The following is a 17129-nucleotide window of genomic DNA, read 5'->3' as shown; positions in this document are numbered from 1 at the left end:
ATCACCGGGACTCCTTCTGCCTTGATCTTCCTGATTACTCGTGGCAGCAGGGGCAGAAGCGAAAAAACATGTAAATTGGATGGAAACGACTTCAGGAGACTAGAGCATCCGCGCCAATGGACTGTGGGTCACGTGACCTGGCTAACAACGCAGGTACCTTTGCGTTCAACCTTGAGGCCATTAGATTATTATTATTTATTATTTATTTGTAGAGCACCATTAATTCCACGTCTGGTGTACTCCAGTGAGTGCAGATGTGTGGGAACACTTCTGGGTGGAGAAACCACTCTTCGGCGGCCAGGCCTTGGCGACTTAGAAGGTCCGCCACCCAGTTCTCTACTCCCGGTATGTGTAACGCTGAAAACACAGACCCACGTCGATTCGGTCCAGGTGAGGATCCTGAGGACCTAGAGATAAGCTGTCTTGCTGCTGGTACCTCCCTGCTGATTGACATAGGCCACAGCTGTTGCATTGTCCAATTGGACCCGAATCAAACGACCTGCTAGCAGAAAAGGGGAATGACCTGAGCGCGAGAAGATCGCGCTGATTTTCAGGATGATTTCTGGGAAGGGAAGACTCCTGGGGTGTCCAACGTCCCGAAGCAGTGTGGAGCCAGAACGCTGCTCCCCAGACTAAGAGGCTGGCATCCGTGGTCAGGAGTAGCCAGTCCACTTGGGGGAGAAAAACTGCTTCTCGATATGGAAGAGGACTGAAGCCACCAGTAAAGCGCATACCTGACTGAAGGTGTCAGGTGAAAAGTTCGTCCAAGGAAAAGGGGCTCTTGTCCCAGGCAGCTAGAAGCGCAAGCTACAGTGGGCGGTGGTGTGGCTAAGCAAGCAGCACTGCCTCTATAGCCGCCACTATCGTACCTAGCACTCTCATACTGAATCGTATGAAGTGACAGGAGTACGTAGAGGGCAGTGTACCGCTTGTTGTAGAGTGGTCGCCTAGACTTGAGGGAGAAATATCAAGCCCCGAAGAGTGTCCTGGGACATGCCCAGGGAGGTGATTGATTTTGACGCGACCGGGGATGATTTGACTGGAGTCAGAAGCCCCCCTAAGCGGGATAGGGTGCCCACAGAGATCTTTACGCTGGTTGAGCCCTTCATGAGGAGGTCATCCAAGCAAGGCAGAACAGCCACTGTCCTGGCGTGAAGGGCACTCATGGCAGCCGCCATGACCTTAGTTAAGACCCTTGGTGCTGTGGCAGAGCCGAGGGTAGGGCCACAAATGAAAAAAAAGAAGTCCTGAACCGCGAAGCGGAGAAACTTTGGTGAGCTGGAGCGATGGGTATGTGCAGGTACGCGTCCCTGATAGCTAGGGAAGCAAGGTATTCTCCTTCGACCATAAAGGTAATAATGGACCCTAGGAAGTCCATTCTGAATATCCTTCCGTGCACGTTTGCTCAGGTGTTAGAGGTCCAGGATGGGACGAACTGACCCGTCTTTCTTTGGCGACCACGATAGGTATAGCCTTGAACCTCTCGCCGTCCGGAACAGGTACCATCACCCCCACCGTTTGGAGGGAGTGGATTGCAGTGGAGAAGGCCTCGTGGTGTTTTGGAGCGTTTGGGGGGGTTTGAAAGAAAAGACTGACCAGGGGATCGGGTCCAGAATTCAATGTGATAACCGGAAGACACAAGGTATCACACCCATTTGTGGTCTGAGGCGGCGGCCCAGATGGAGAAGGACGAGACTTCTCGGTCTTTGTCTAGACTGCCAGGACTCGGTGGACTCGGGGAGGGCTGAGAAGGTCGGGCCCTGCGTGTCTAGTAAAAAACATCCTGGTCTAGAGTTGGGGGAGAGAGGTACTCTTTTCCTCCCGTGGCATCAGAAAAAAAAAAAAATAAAGAGCCTGTCCAGACGATCGGCAAACCATCGGTCTGGAAAGGAGTACTGTGAGAGGCTTCTTAGAGACAGAGTCCACTCTCCATTATCGGAACCAGAGGGCCTTACGGATGGCTATGGTATTTGAGGCGGCAATAACTGGGCAGGTAGAAGCGCCGAGGGAGGCCTGCATGAGGTACTCCGCCGCCGCAGCAATGTGAACAGTTACATCTGTGAGGGTCTGAGGAAAACTGGTAGTCCTGGTGCCTGTGCGACCCACACGGAAGGGGAGAGGGACCCGCGGCCTCGAGGCAGAGCGATCGAGCTGCTCCACTTGTCTGTCTGTCGGGTCCTTGAAGGAGGATCCATCAAGTAAAAGACAGGAGGGTCCTTCAGGCAGGCAGAAGCTGGGTGAGGGTCCACCGAGGCCAGATCGGCCCAGTCCTTAGAGACAGCTAAGCCAAAGGGGTACCGGGACTCCATGAGTTTACAGATACTGAAGCGGCGTCAAAAAGCTCTTCTTTTTTTTTTTTAAGTTTCTTCACAGGAGACTGCAGGGTCCGTAGTAGTGGATGGGAGATCTTTCACATGCAGAGTTTTGGTAGATTGCTGCAATAAGGGAGTCCATCGCAGCTTGATCGCTCGGGGAGGTTGAAACCAAGGAATCATCCCGGTACAAACATCATTCCCTTTCCTCCGGCTCCTCAGAGACCGCGGAACATGTGGGAGAACCCCATCTGTGAACCCCAGAGGGAGACCCATGGGGGTCATGCCCTTTGTCTGATCTGCAACCGGTGAAGCAGAGGGCTGATTCTTATCAGAAGGACCCTCTATAAAGGTGTCATCAGGCTGCGTTCTGTCCAGGGGCCCCGAGGGGTGTAGGACAATGTTGCATAGCCAGCACCAGGTTCTGGGAACTGTGCCATTCTGGGGGACTGGGAGCCGTACGCTCTGGGCTGGCAGCGGTTGCTGTGGTGGTGGCGGGAGGGGGGCTACAAAGGCACCGGACTCACAGAAGGAAGAGGTGCTATCATCCCCTAGTAGCTCAGCGTGGCAGGATACAGTAATAGTCTTATAGTTGTTGCTGTAGTTGTGCAGGGCATAAAACATGTGACTGCAGCCCCTGGCTGATGAGCCACAAACTCTGATTGTAATGAGGGAGCAATACTCTGCAGAGTTAATATGTAGGTGAGGCTATAACTCATCCAGATCCCTGATGACCCTTTCCCCCTCCTGCGTCACAGTTCCTGTGGGAAGGAGGAAGCCAGCTCTGAGAGACGCCCACAGGCTCTGATCACAACAAGAGGGAGCAATGCTCTGCAGCAGTGCTCTGCAGATCCTGTGTGAGGAGGGTTACGCGCGCTTTCGTGAGGGAGCGTGGCTTATCGAGTGTCGTAGCAGGCAGGGCTTAGCTCTGACAAGAAGGCATGAGAAAATATAAAACAAAAAAATGGTGGGAAGGGACTCCCTTTCCCCCCTCCAGCCCTGTACAACAATGGTGGACAGAAAAACCTCTATAAGGCTATGTTCACACTAGAAAAATGATTTTTCTTAAAAAATTTCTTAAGAAATTTCTTAAGAGTGAAGGATTAGTGCACCTGCGTTAAAAAACGCACCAAAAACGCACCTGCGTTTTTACCGCGTTTTCGGTGCGTTTTTGGTGCGTATTTACCGCTGGTTGCTCCCTGCGTTATTGTGCCAATTATCTATGACAAATAACGCAGTTAGCTGCAGAAAAGAAGTGACATGCTCATTCTTTTTCTTAAGAAAATCTACTGAAAGAATTTTCTTAAGAAAAAAACGCAGTGTGCGCACAGCTAATTTTTTTTGCCATAGGTTTTGCTGGGGAATGTCTGCAGAAAGGTTACAAGAATTTCTCAAGAAATTTCTGCAGCAAAAATGGACCCAAAACGCAGGTAAAAAACGCAGTGTGTGAACATAGCCTAAGTGTACCGCAGGTGCACTTAGTCCAGGGAGTTGTCCCCTCCCCCCCGCCACAGGTGGAATGCTCTGCAGGTGTCTGCAATCACAGCCCATGTGCATCCAGTCAGTGTGACCTTTTCTCCAGTTTCCTGTCAGGTAGCCAGTGTGCAGATTCTGACGCCTGCTGTGCCCGGTCACAGAACGTGTATCAACTCAGAGCCTGCCAGAGGGACTGAGGAATGCTCTGGAAAAATCGGAATCATCTCACCTCAACTCCTATGGAGATGGCAGTCTGGTCACGCTGGTGCGGAGCGAATATCGACTCAGAGCCTGCAAGAGGACCGAGGAAGTTTTTCATCTGCTCTGGGCTCTGGAAAATCAGTGCCATGAGACCTGTCGTCCAGTGAGTAACAGCCCAGGATCCAGCGTCGCAGGAGGTGATACGGGGAGGCAACACTCCGCGTTCCCGCCTGTTGATGGTTTTGGGAAATCGGTCCCCGAAGGAACCGTCGCCCTCTAAAAACAAAAAATTCTTGCTGCAGTAGTCTGCAGAGATGTGCCTCCTATAGACACTAAGCTAAAACTGAGGTTGCCTGGCCCGGCCAGGGGGTGTATACTGCACGGGAGGAGCTATGCTTTTGCATCTACTTAGTGTCCTCCTATGGATAGGCAGCATAACACCCATGGTCCTGTGTCCCCCAATGAGACGTCAGAGAAAGTTACATTTTAAAACTAGGGTTTTTTTTGTCAGTATCTTGGTAACCCTATTTCCTAAAATCTAAATGGCAAGCACAGTTTGGCAGATGTAACTAATCCGGTCTAATTTTTAGACAGCGTAAGGTAAGATGAGGTGATCTCAACATGCCGCAGATCTACAGTAGCTCATGCTGTATCATGCATTTGTTTAACCCCTTCACAACATCAACATTACATGTACGGCGCAAGTTGGAAACAGGTGTATGGGGTGAGCCCGCCCAATATTCGGCAAGTAATGGCTGTATATACAGGCAGGACCTGCTTATAACAATCATGAATAGAGAGAAGTTTTGCCCGCGATTGTTAACCTGTTAAATCCCGCTGTCAGAGTTTAACAGCTCAGTAATTGACAGACCGCTGTATCTCATCTTCTTAGACTCTCTAATAACAGGGTTGGTGCCTCAGGATTGGAGGATTGTTGATCTGGTACCGATATTTAAGAAAGGTAAGAGGGTGGATCCAGGCAACTACCGTCCATTAAGCCTGACATCAGTGGTTTGCAAGGTTTTTGAGGGCATTTTAAGGGATGACATGCAAAAATATATTGCAGAGACGAATATAATAACTGACAGACAGCATGGATTCATGAAATTGGTGTCTAACCAACATTTTGTGTTTCTATGTGGAGGATATTGGTAATGCACCTCATGTGATTTATCTCTACTCTGCAAAGGCCTTTGCTACTATGCCACATAATAGCCTTATACTGAAGCTCTAGAAGCAAGAACTAGGAGAAGCTATACGCAGATGGGTAAGGAATTGGCTAAATGATAGGAAACAGAGTAGTCATAAATGGTACATTCTCTAAATGGGCTATAGTCAGCAGTGGGGACTGCAGGGATCTGTGCTAGAACTTATTCTTTTTAATCACTTTACCTTGTAGACGACACCAAACTATGTAAAATATTAAAAACAGACTTTGGCAGTACAATATTACAAAACAATGTGGATAACATGTCGGACTGGGTAGACACTTGGAAAAGGAGATGTAATGTTGATAAATGTAAAGTAATGCACCTAGGACAGAGTAATCCTATAGCTGCGTATACATTAAATACAAGTAAACACAAGACTGCATAACAAGAGAAGGACTTGGGTATTCTGATTACAAGTAAGCTGTGCAGCAGCACTCAATGTCAAGCAGCAGCTGCTAAAGCAAACAAGATTCTAGGGTGCATAAAAAGAGAGATTAGATAGCATGACCCCAACACGTTGTTACCCCTCTATAAATCACTTGTAAGGCCACATCTAGAATATGGGATCCAGTTTTTGGTTCCACATTTTAAAAAGGACATTCAGAAGTTAGAGTCAGTTTAAATGTGGGCAACTAGATTATGGAAAGGAATGTAAGACCTCCAATATGATAAGAAGGATTGTTTAGCTTAGAAAAAAAAAGACATCTCAGAGGAGATCTCATTTATATAAATAACTACATGGACTGGTACATGACTTATTCCAAAGAACATACTAAGGACCAGGGGGCACTCATTACGGGTGGAAGAACGGCGATTCTGGCAGCTAAATAGGTTAGAGCAGTCAAACTGTGGAATGTCCTACCACAAGAGGTAGTACACTATAAAAGGTTTTAAAAAAAGGGCTGGACTATTTCCTCAGTACACATAACATTGTTAGTAATAGATAATTTAGTGACAAAAATGTATAATTGGTGGAAAGGTTGCCATTGGTGGACCTAGGTCTTCTTTCAATCGATATAACTATGAGTAGCCAGAAAACTGTTGAAAACTGCCTTTTCATAATGTGCTGTAAAGGTATACATACACATTTATTGGTGTAAATTGCACAATAATTCTGGAACATATAGTTTAGTAAATATAGAATAGAATTTGCTTACCTTAAAGTTCTCTGACTGTAGGTGACCTTGTATGGCTCTATAGGCAGAATTCAAATCAGCAAATATTTGGCATAATTTATTTTCAAAGCTGAAAAGATAGTTAAGAAACATACATTCATTCCACAAGTTAACTTTTTCATAATTATATTTTAAAAGGATAAAACGATTCTACTAAAACATTCCTTAAGATCTGGAGTCCTTGGATTTTGTTCTCGGATTCCCCATCATTTGGGTCCCTTTTTGATGCCTTTCCCGGTTTTATTACAATCATAACTGTCCTTTTGCCCTTGCTCCTCGCCTCATTCAGCTCCCCTCCCTCTCCCATCAGAATTATTTTCTTTTCCTCTCTTCTTCCTTTCTTTTCTCTATCCCTTCCACTCCCTTTCTCTCCCCTTCTGCTCATTCCTCTGCGCTTCCATGTCTTCTCTCTGATTCCTCTATATAGTCTGGCTGATTCTTTACACTTTCTGATTGGCTTAGGCAGTTTGTTTGTTCTTGCTTAGTGACTGTCAGGTTAACTCTTCCTGTCAAGGATCAGTCCGATCTGATATAACTGATTAGTTATTGCACTGTTTTCTGTGGTGCTTTGATCACACAGAGTCTATGATACTCTCCTGCACATTGTTAGTTTTGTTGTTTATCTTTACCTGAATTTGGACTGTAAGGGTACCGTCACACTTTAGCGATGCAGCAGCAATCCCACCAGCGATCTGACCTGGTCAGGATCGCTGCTGCGTTGCTAAATGGTCGCTGGTGAGCTGTCAAACAGGCAGATCTCACCAGCGACCAGCCCCCAGCGACGTGCAAGCGACGCTGCGCTTGCATGGAGCCGGCGTCTGGAAGCTGCGGATACTGGTAACTAAGGTAAACATCAGGTATGGTTACCCAGTGTTCACCTTAGTTACCAGCGCACACCGCTTAGCTTAGCGTGTGCAGGGAGCAGGAGCGTGAGAGCTGCGGAGGCTGGTAACGAAGGTAAATATCGGGTAACCACCTTGGTTACCCGATGTTTACCTTGGTTACAGCTTACCGCAGGCTGTCAGACGCCGGCTCCTGCTCCCTGCACATTCAGGATTGTTGCTCTCTCGCTGTCACACACAGCGATGTGTGCTTATCAGCGGGAGAGCAACAATAAAAAAACGAACCAGGGCTGTGTGTAACGAGCAGCGATCTCACAGCAGGGGCCAGATTGCTGCTCAGTGTCACACACAGCGAGATCGCTAATGAGGTCACTGCTGCGTAAAAAAAAACGTGACTCAGCAGCGATCTCACTAGCGATCTCGCTGTGTGTGAAGTACCCCTAACCGTGTTTATGATAACTATTCAATAGAAAGAGAATAAGCTTAAAACTGATTAAACACCCTTTATTAAAGGCTTAAATGGAATCGGTTAGGAGATTCATGCTGCCCAAACCATGAGCAGCATGGATCAGAACCTGGTTGTATGATTCAGGCAAAAAGTTTAAAAGAGCCTTTCAAACGGTTTTCCCTGAAAAGCCAGTGTTTTAGAGTAAAAAAAAAACTTGGCTGCATTCGAGGCCCGTGGTTCAAGTGAAATAAATCGTACGACAGGTTCCCTTTAAAATGACTGTAGGTAGATACACACATAGTGATCATCATCACTTTAAGGCTGGGGCCACACGGTAAATTACTGCAATTCCCTCGCATGACACCTCACGCTGGCAGTACAGCAGAGCCGAGTGTCATGCAAGTGTCCCTGCGACTGAGGTCCAACCGTGCGACGAACGTCAGCTGCAGGGGGCGGGCCGGCTCTGAGGAGGGGAGGGATTTATCTCCCTCTCTCCTCCGTAGCTGGCTATTGCCATTCTTGCACTGCACTCGCAGTACACTGGTGTCCTGCGAGGGCAGTGCGATTTTTTTCTCGCCCCATTCACTTGAATGGGTGCGAGAGAAGAAGGGAATTTTGTTTACTTACCGTAAATTCCTTTTCTTCTAGCTCCAATTGGGAGACCCAGACAATTGGGTGTATAGCTATTGCCTCTGGAGGCCACACAAAGTATTACACTTAAAAGTGTAAGGCCCCTCCCCTTCTGGCTATACACCCCCAGTGGGATCACTGGCTCACCAGTTTTAGTGCCAAAGCAAGAAGGAGGAAAGCCAATAACTGGTTTAAAGACCAATTCAATCCGAGGAAACATCGGAGAACTGAACCATACCACATGAACAACATGTGTACCCGAAAAAACAGAAAAACCCCGAGAAAACAGGGCGGGTGCTGGGTCTCCCAATTGGAGCTAGAAGAAAAGGAATTTACGGTAAGTAAACAAAATTCCCTTCTTCTTTGTCGCTCCATTGGGAGACCCAGACAATTGGGATGTCCAAAAGCAATCCCTGGGTGGGTAAAAGAATACCTCATGATAGGGCCGTCAAACGGCCCTCTCCTACAGGTGGCCAACCGCCGCCTGAATGACTTATCTACCTAGGCTGGCGTCTGCCGAAGCGTAGGTATGCATCTGATAATGCTTGGTAAAAGTAAGTAGACTCGACCAGGTGGGTGCCTGACACACCTGCTGAGCCGTAGCCTGGTGCCGTAATGCCCAGGATGCACCCACGGCTCTGGTAGAATGGGCCTTCGGCCTTGAGAGAACCAGAAGCCCAGTAGAACTGTAGGTTTCAAGAATTGGTTCCTCGAGCCCCCGAGCAAGGGTGGATCTGGAAGCTTGCGACTGTTTACGCCGACCAGCGACAAGGACAAAGAGTGCATCCGGGTGGCGCAGGAGCGCCATGCGGGAAGTAGAACCTGAGTGCTCTCACCAGAACCAACAGATGCAAATCTTTCTGAAATTGATGGACTGGACGAGGACACAAAGAAGGTGAGGTGATATCCTGATTGATATGAAAATGGGATACCACCTTAGGGAGAAATTCCGGAACCGGACGCAGAACTACCCTGTCCTGGTGAAGGACCAGGAAGGGAGTTTGTATGAGAGCGTTGCTAGCTCGGAAACTCTCCTAAGAGACGAGACCGTTACTAGAAGGCCACTTCCCGTGAAAAACGGGAAGGGAGACATCCTTCAAAGGCTCGAAAGGCGGCATCTGGAGAGCAATTAGAACCTTGTTCAGATCTCAGGGCTCTAACGGCCGCTTGTACGGAGTGCTGAGAAGACAAACTCCCCGTAGGAACGTGCGTACCTGAGGAAGTCGTCGTTTCTGAAAAAATACAGATAGCGCTGAGACTTGTCCCTAAAGGGAACTGAGCGACAACCCATTTTCCTACCTAGATTGCAGGAAGGAAGGAAACATAGACGATGCAACCGGCCAGGGAGAAACACCCTGCGCCGAGCACCGAGATAAGAACATCTTCCACGTCCTGTGGTCAATCTTGGCGGACGTTGGTATGCTAGCCTGTCTCATGGTGGCAACCACGTCCTGAGGTAATCCTGACGACACTAGGTTCCAGGACTCAATGCCACACCATCCGGTTGAGGGCCGTAGAATTCAAATGGAAGAATGGCCCTTGAGACAGCCAGTCTGATTGGTCTGGTAGTGCCCCCGGTTAGTCTAGCGCAGTACTCTGGGCAACAATGCCAGAGGTGGCACCTAAGGTAGCTGGAACTGCGACCAATGCTGAACTAAGGCGTTTGCCGCCAGAGCTCGATGATTGTGAAACCGTGCCATGAAGCTGGCACATTGTTGTTGTGCCGTGACGCCATTAGATCGACGTCCGGCCTCTGTCAGCGGCGCCAGATCTCCTGAAACCCGTTCGGGTGAGGAGACCATACTCTTTCGGCCACACCTCAGCGACTTAGGAAGTCAGCTTCCTAGTTTCCACACTTGGGATGTGAATTGTGGATATGGTGGATGCCGTGTCTTCCACCCACATCAGAACCTGCCGGACTTCCTGGAAGGCTTGCCGGTTGCGCGTTCTTCCTTGGTGGTTGATGTATGCCACCGCTGTGGAGCTGTCCGACTGAAGTCGGATATGCTTGCTTTCCAGCCGCTGTTGGAAGGATTGTAGGGCAAGATACACTGCTCTGTGTTCAAGAACATTGATCTGAAGAGTGGACTCTTGCTGAGTCCACGTACCCTGAGCGCTGTAGTGGAGAAAAACTGCTCCCCACCCTGATAGACTCGCGTCTGTCGTAACTATCGCCCAGGACGGGGATAGGAAGGACCTTCTTTTTGACCAAGAGGTGAGAAGAAGCCACCACCGTAGAGATTCCTTGGCCGCCTGAGAAAGAACGACGACTCTGTTGAGGGACGTCGACTCCTCGTCCCATTGGCGGAGAATGTCCCATTGTAGTGGACGCAGTAAAACTGCGCGAAAGGAACTGCCTCCATTGCTACCATCTTACGTAGGAAGTGCATGAGGCGTCTCAATGTGTGCGACTGGTTCTTAAAGAAGAGCTTGCAGCCCGTAGTGAATGCTGTTTGTCTAGCGGCAGCTTCACTATCGCTGAGAGAGTAAGAAACTCTATGCCTAGATATGTTATCGATAGGGTCGGGGTCGGATCTGACTTTAAAAAGTTGATGATCCACCCAAAACTCTAGAGAGTCTCCAGCGCAACGTTCGGGCAGTGTTGGCATGTTTCCTAAGAGAGTGCCTTGACAAGTAGATCGTCTAAATACGGGACCACAGAGTGACCCTGAGAGTGCAGGACTGTGACTACTGCTGCCCTGACCTTGGCGAAGACCAGTTGGACTGTCGCTAGCCGGAAGGTAGAGCTACGAACAGAGGGTGTTCGTCTCCTATAACGAAGCGTAGAAACGCTAGTGCTCTGGATCAATCGGCACGTGTGGATAAGCATCCTTGATGCCTAATGATGCTAGGAAATATCCTTGGGACCTTGAGGCGATGACATGGCGGAGGGATTCCATCCGGAACCGCCTGGTGTCCACGAGCTTGCTGAGCATTTTTAGATCCAGAACGGGTTATAGGTACCGCAAAGAATTTGGGGTAAAAACCGTGACCTTGTTCCTGAAGAGGAACGGGGGTCATCACTCTTTCTGCCTATAGAGTGCACCCTGTTTGCAGAAGAGCAGCGGCCCGGCCGGGAGGTGGAGAAATTCTGAAGAATCGAGTTGGAGGACGAGAAGTGAGCTCTATCCTGTACCCGTGAGACAGAATGTCTCACACTCAATGGTCATTGACCTATGGCAGCTAAATATCGCCAAGGCGGGAGAGCCTGCTACCGACCGAGGCCGCAAGTCATGAGGAAGCCGCCTTGGAAGCGGGTTTTCAGACTGTCGCTTTTTTGGGCGAGACTGAGCCCGCTAAGAATCTTAGCTCCTCTGATCCTTTTGAGTCCACATTGGACGAGGAAAAATGGGACCTGCCCGAGCCTCGAAAAGGCCGAAAACCCCGACTGCCTCTTGCTCTGTTGGGGTTTGTTGTGTCCGGGCTGAGGAAAGGATGAAACCTTACCCCTGGACTGTTTGATGGTTACATCCAACGCTCACCAAACAGTCGGTCAGCAGAAAAAGGCAACTGGTTAGGCAACCTTTTTTGGAAGCAGAATCTGCCTTCCATTCACTTAACGAGCAGACCAGGCTCTGCTTAAAAACACGGAGTAGCGGAGGCTACCGCCGCACGGTTCGCAGAGTCCAGGACAACCTGAATCGCGTAAGAAACAAATGCAGACATTTGAGAGGTTAAGGATGCCACCTGCGGCACAGATGTACGTGTAACCGTGTCAATCTGTGTAAGACAAGCTGAAATAGCTTGGAGTGCCCCAAGGGAGAGAATGCCGGAGCCAACGGTGCGCCGACAGCCTCATAGATGGCTTTCGACCAGAGATCCATCTGTCTGTCAGTGGCATCTTTGAGTTTGCAGTTCCATCTCCCACTGCAACTATGGATCTAGCTACAAGCCTGGAGATTGGAGGATGCCGCTCGGGACATTGGGTCCAGTCCTTGACCAAGTCAGGGGACAGGGATAACGTGTATCCTAAGCCGTTTGGAGAAGCGCATATCTGGATAAGCGTGGTGTTCCTGGACTGCCTCTCTGAAGGCAGAGTGGTCCAGAAAAATACGTGAAGCTGACTCCTCCACTGGAGGAGCTGTGAGAAATAACCCACATTCTATAGATGGACGCTATAAGATTATTTACTATGGCGTCACAATCAGGTGTATCCAGATTGAGAGCGGTCTCAGGATCAGAATCCTGAGCCGCTACTTCCGCCTCATTACACAGCGAGTCCTTCTGTTAGGACCCTGATGAAACCGAGGCCGCTCATAGCGAGCCCACTTAGGCTGTCTGGGACTGACGTCCGTGCAGAGCCGTGACTCTGGGATGCGTGTGACATTCCCGGAGCTGTTAGTTATTCACACTGAGGGGGGCCATGGATCAATGATTCAACAGTGCCCATATTGTGAGAGACATGTCCGGACTGCTAGGCTTCTAGTATCATAGCCATAGTCTCAGAAAAACTGTCAGTAAATACTGCAGACACCGTCCTCATCCCCTGGCCATTAGTGCATACAATGGGAGTCTATGTACCTGCCGGCCGTATAGCCGTACATGCTGTACCAGCTGTATAGAAAAACATGTGGTTCTGCACCTTTGTTTTACACAGAGAATATGCTGATAACTCCTCCGCATAATCCAGGAGGGTATATACAACGTGCGACCAAACAGTGCAATGTATATAGTACAAGCATATCTATAAGTGCACTTCTGCACTAGTGGGGTTAGCACCACAGGTGCTGCTTAACGCCTGTTACAGCGATTGTGTGACTATCAGAATGCCAGGGTCTTCCACACTTGTCTCTGTATCGTACAGAAACTGACACTAATGGCTGCCGGTGTCCTTGTAGAGAAGGAAGCCGTGGGCGTGCCTGAGAAAGTGCGGGAATCCGGATTCACAGTGCACACAGTGAGAGGGGTGGAGTATGCAAAACATACTCCAGCTCTCAGCTCTGCTCTATGCAGCGTCACGCCCCTACCCTGACTGTCAGGGCTGTGGGCGGTAACGAAGGGAGACTAGGCCCAGAAGCCGGGGACTCGAGTTAACAGCGCGGCCGCCGTAAAAGCGCGGGCCGCGCTGAAGTCCCCGGCGCACCACAAGTGCCAGCCGCGCCGCAGTTCCAGCGGCCGGCGCGACCGATTCATAGAAGTGGCCAGCGTCCCGCCCCTCTCCTGACTGGCAGGTCTGGGGGCGGGAACGAACGGAAGCAGGCCGCAAAAGCCGGGGACTCTAGTTATCAGCGCGGCCGCCGTAAAAGCGCGGGCCGCGCTGAAGTCCCCGGCGCACCACAAGTGCCAGCCGCGCCGCTGCCAGCGGCCGGCGCGACCGATTCCTGGAAGTGGCCAGCGTCCCGCCCCTCTCCTGACTGGCAGGTCTGGGGGCGGGAACGAACGGAAGCAGGCCGCAAAAGCCGGGGACTCTAGTTATCAGCGCGGCCGCCGTAAAAGCGCAGGCCGCGCTGAAGTCCCCGGCGCACTACAAGTGCCAGCCGCGCCGCAGTCCCAGCGGCCGGCGCGACCAATTCCCATAAGTGAGCCTGCTTCAGCAAAGCTGAATGAGGCCATGGCACAGGCGCCGCAGCGCTGATGTCCCCCGGCGCACTACAACACCCAGCATGCTGCGGTGTGAGCGCCAAATGCACGGGGACACAGAGTACCTTGAGGAAGCAGGGCCATGTCCCTGATGTACTCCGCTCCATCCAGCATCTTCTCCAGGGGCTGTAGATGGAGCACGGTCTCAGTGCCTGGAGACCGGTAAATCCCACTTCACCCAGAGCCCTGTAAAAAGGGATGGGGAAGGAATCAGCATGTGGGCTCCTGCCGCCGTACCCGCAATGGGTACCTCAACCTTACAAACACCTCCGACATACAGTGGGGTGAGAAGGGAGCATGCTGGGGACACTATATGTGTCCTCTTTTCTTCCATCCGACATAGTCAGCAGCTGCTGCTGACTAAAAAGTGGAGCTATGCGTGGATGTGTTGCCTCCTTCGCACAAAGCACAAAACTGGTGAGCCAGTGATCCCACTGGGGGTGTATAGCCAGAAGGGGAGGGGCCTTACACTTTTAAGTGTAATACTTTGTGTGGCCTCCAGAGGCAATAGCTATACACCCAATTGTCTGGGTCTCCCAATGGAGCGACAAAGAAAGAGTCTCACATTACAATCGCAGCATGCTACGATTGTTTTCTCGGTCTGATTAGAGATGAGAAAATAATCGCTCATGTGTGCTCACACACAGGCTTATATAGTGGCCCGAGTGAAATACAATGTTTTATCACACTCCACTCCCTCGCACCGATTGTCATGCCGTGTGGCTTAGGCCTAAGAGGAGTATATTAATCTCACACTAGGAAAGGCAGGCAAAGACCATTTGTGCTACAGGCAATACGTTATTCACCTACATACTGTAAGGAACATCACTGAGCTGCAGTATTTTGTATGTCGCCAACCCTGCAAACACTTACAATTTTCTATAGTAGGATGCGTTGGCAACCTTAGCCGAAGAGTTATACAAGACATCTGACACCAGGTAGAGTCTAGCGATCTGTAAAAAATAATGCAGTTGAGCCATTTTTATGAGTACAAAATCAAGGAGTAAAATGAAAAGTACAAACATCACCATCAATAGTTACTGATGATAATCGAATAAAGGTATACAGAAAAGAGTACACGAACTTAGGACAATGTAGCAATAATACGTACAGCAAAAACTCAAACGGTACCTTTTTTGGGAGAGGGGTTTTCAGTATTGACAGTGATTCTGTGATGCAATCTACAATTTCTTCTGCTGCTTCTGCGTGGGTAAGACAAAACACCATAGCTTCACCAATGTCGTTCTTCCGAGGAGTCAGCCCACGCAACACTTCTTCTAATTTGTCCCTTTGTCTAAAGTTAAAATACAGTTAGTAAGGTTACATCGGCTCAGTGACTGGCTGCAGTGCTGGAGACGGGAAAACAACGCTGCAGCCAATCAATAAAGACTCAGCACAGAAGCAAAAGTCAGCACTGGACACACTGAAAATCAGTGAAAGCTTTGGGGTTTTTTTTTATACACCTCCCTGATGCTTTGGAGCAATACTGTATTTAATATAAGACACACCAAGGTTTCGACAACAAAAAAATATTAAAAAGAGAATTTTGTTTACTTACCGTAAATTCTTTTTCTTATAGTTCCGACATGGGAGACCCAGACCATGGGTGTATAGCTTCTGTCTCCGGAGGACACACAAAGTACTACACTCAAACGTGTAGCTCCTCCCTCCGGGCTATATACACCCCCTGGATGACAATCTAACCAGTTCAGTGCAAAAGCTGAAGGAGGACAACCACCCATAAGTAGAGATAGAGTAAAACTCGGAAAAACCGGAACCTCTGTCTACAACAACAGCCGGTGAAACACACGGAACAAGAACTGCCAACAGGCAACAGGGAGGGTGCTGGGTCTCCCATGTCGGAACTATAAGAAAAAGAATTTACGGTAAGTAAACAAAATTCTCTTTTTCTTCATCGTTCCTTATGGGAGACCCAGACCATGGGACATCTCAAAGCAGTCCATGGGTGGGAATAAACAGAAAACTGAGAAGTAGGCAAAACCTAACTTCACAAGTGGGCGACAGCTGCCTGAAGGATGCGTCTGCCCAAGCTCGCATCTGCCGAAGCATGAGCATGCACTTGGTAGTGCTTCGAAAAGGTGTGCAGACTAGACCAAGTGGCAGCCTGACAAACCTGCTGAGCCGTAGCCTGGTGCCTGAAAGCCCAGGAGGCACCGACAGCTCTGGTCGAGTGCGCCTTAATTCCTGGCGGTGGGGGCACCTGAGAACACTGGTAGGCATCGGAGATGGCCGACCTAATCCAACGAGCTAGGGTCGGTTTAGAAGCCGAGAGACCCTTGCGCTGACCCGTGGTTAGCACAAAAAGTGAGGTGCACCGCCTAAAAGCGGCGGTGCGTGACACATAGATTCGGAGCGCCCGCACCAAATCCAAGGTATGCAACGCCTTCTCAAAGCGATGCACATGGGCCGGACAAAGGGAAGGCAATGAAATGTCCTGGTTAAGGTGGAAAAAAGACACCACCTTAGGGAGAAAATCCGGAGTCGGACGGAGAACCACCTTGTCTTGGTAAAACACTAAAAAAGGTGACTCCGAAGAGAGCGCAGCCAAATCAGAGACTCTCCTGAGAGAAGTTATGGCTACTAGAAAAACCACTTTCTGTGAAAGTCTAAACAAAGGAACCTCCCTAAGAGGCTCAAAGGGGGGTTTCTGTAAGGCCGTGAGGACCAGATTAAGATCCCAGGGATCCAAAGGCCGCCGGTAAGGAGGAATGATGTGAGATGCGCCCTGCATGAAGGTGCGCACCTGAGCCAGTCGGGCGATACGCCGCTGGAATAATACCGACAGAGCCGACACCTGTCCCTTGAGGGAATTGAGGGACAGTCCTAGCTGCAGACCGGACTGTAGAAAGGACAGGATGGTCGGCAAGGAGAACGGCCAAGGAGCATGGCCGAAAGAGCGACACCAGGACAGGAAAATCTTCCAAGTCCTGTGGTAAATCTTGGCCGAGGAAGACTTCCGAGCCTGAGTCATAGTGGAGATGACTTCAGAAGGAATGCCTGAAGCCGTCAGGATCCAGGACTCAAGAGCCATGCTGTCAATCTGAGAGCCGCAGAATTCTGGCGGAAAAACGGACCTTGAGAGAGAAGGTCTGGGCGGTCCGGGAGATGCCACGGCATTTCTACGGACAGACGGAGCAGATCTGGGTACCAAGCTCGCCTGGGCCAGTCCGGAGCAATGATTATGACCCGACGGCCCTCCATTCTGATCTTGCGCAGAACCCTGGGCAGGAGAG

At 49.8% G+C, this 17129-nt stretch overlaps 1 protein-coding gene across 1 annotated transcript in view; it reads right to left on the bottom strand.

Moving 5' to 3' along the window:
- U2SURP (U2 snRNP associated SURP domain containing) overlaps window positions 1–17129 on the bottom strand; it is a 214043-nt gene that overhangs the window by 78479 nt on the left and 118435 nt on the right. The window contains 3 exon segments of the mRNA XM_075340786.1: window positions 6358–6445; window positions 14749–14828; window positions 15007–15169. Of these exon segments, the coding sequence (XP_075196901.1) occupies window positions 6358–6445; window positions 14749–14828; window positions 15007–15169 (331 nt within the window).

The sequence above is a fragment of the Anomaloglossus baeobatrachus genome, chromosome 3 (assembly GCF_048569485.1).
Source record: "Anomaloglossus baeobatrachus isolate aAnoBae1 chromosome 3, aAnoBae1.hap1, whole genome shotgun sequence".
NCBI lineage: Eukaryota > Metazoa > Chordata > Amphibia > Anura > Aromobatidae > Anomaloglossus > Anomaloglossus baeobatrachus.
The sequence above is the reverse complement of the archived record's forward strand: the minus strand, read 5'-3'. Positions and strand labels throughout refer to the sequence as shown.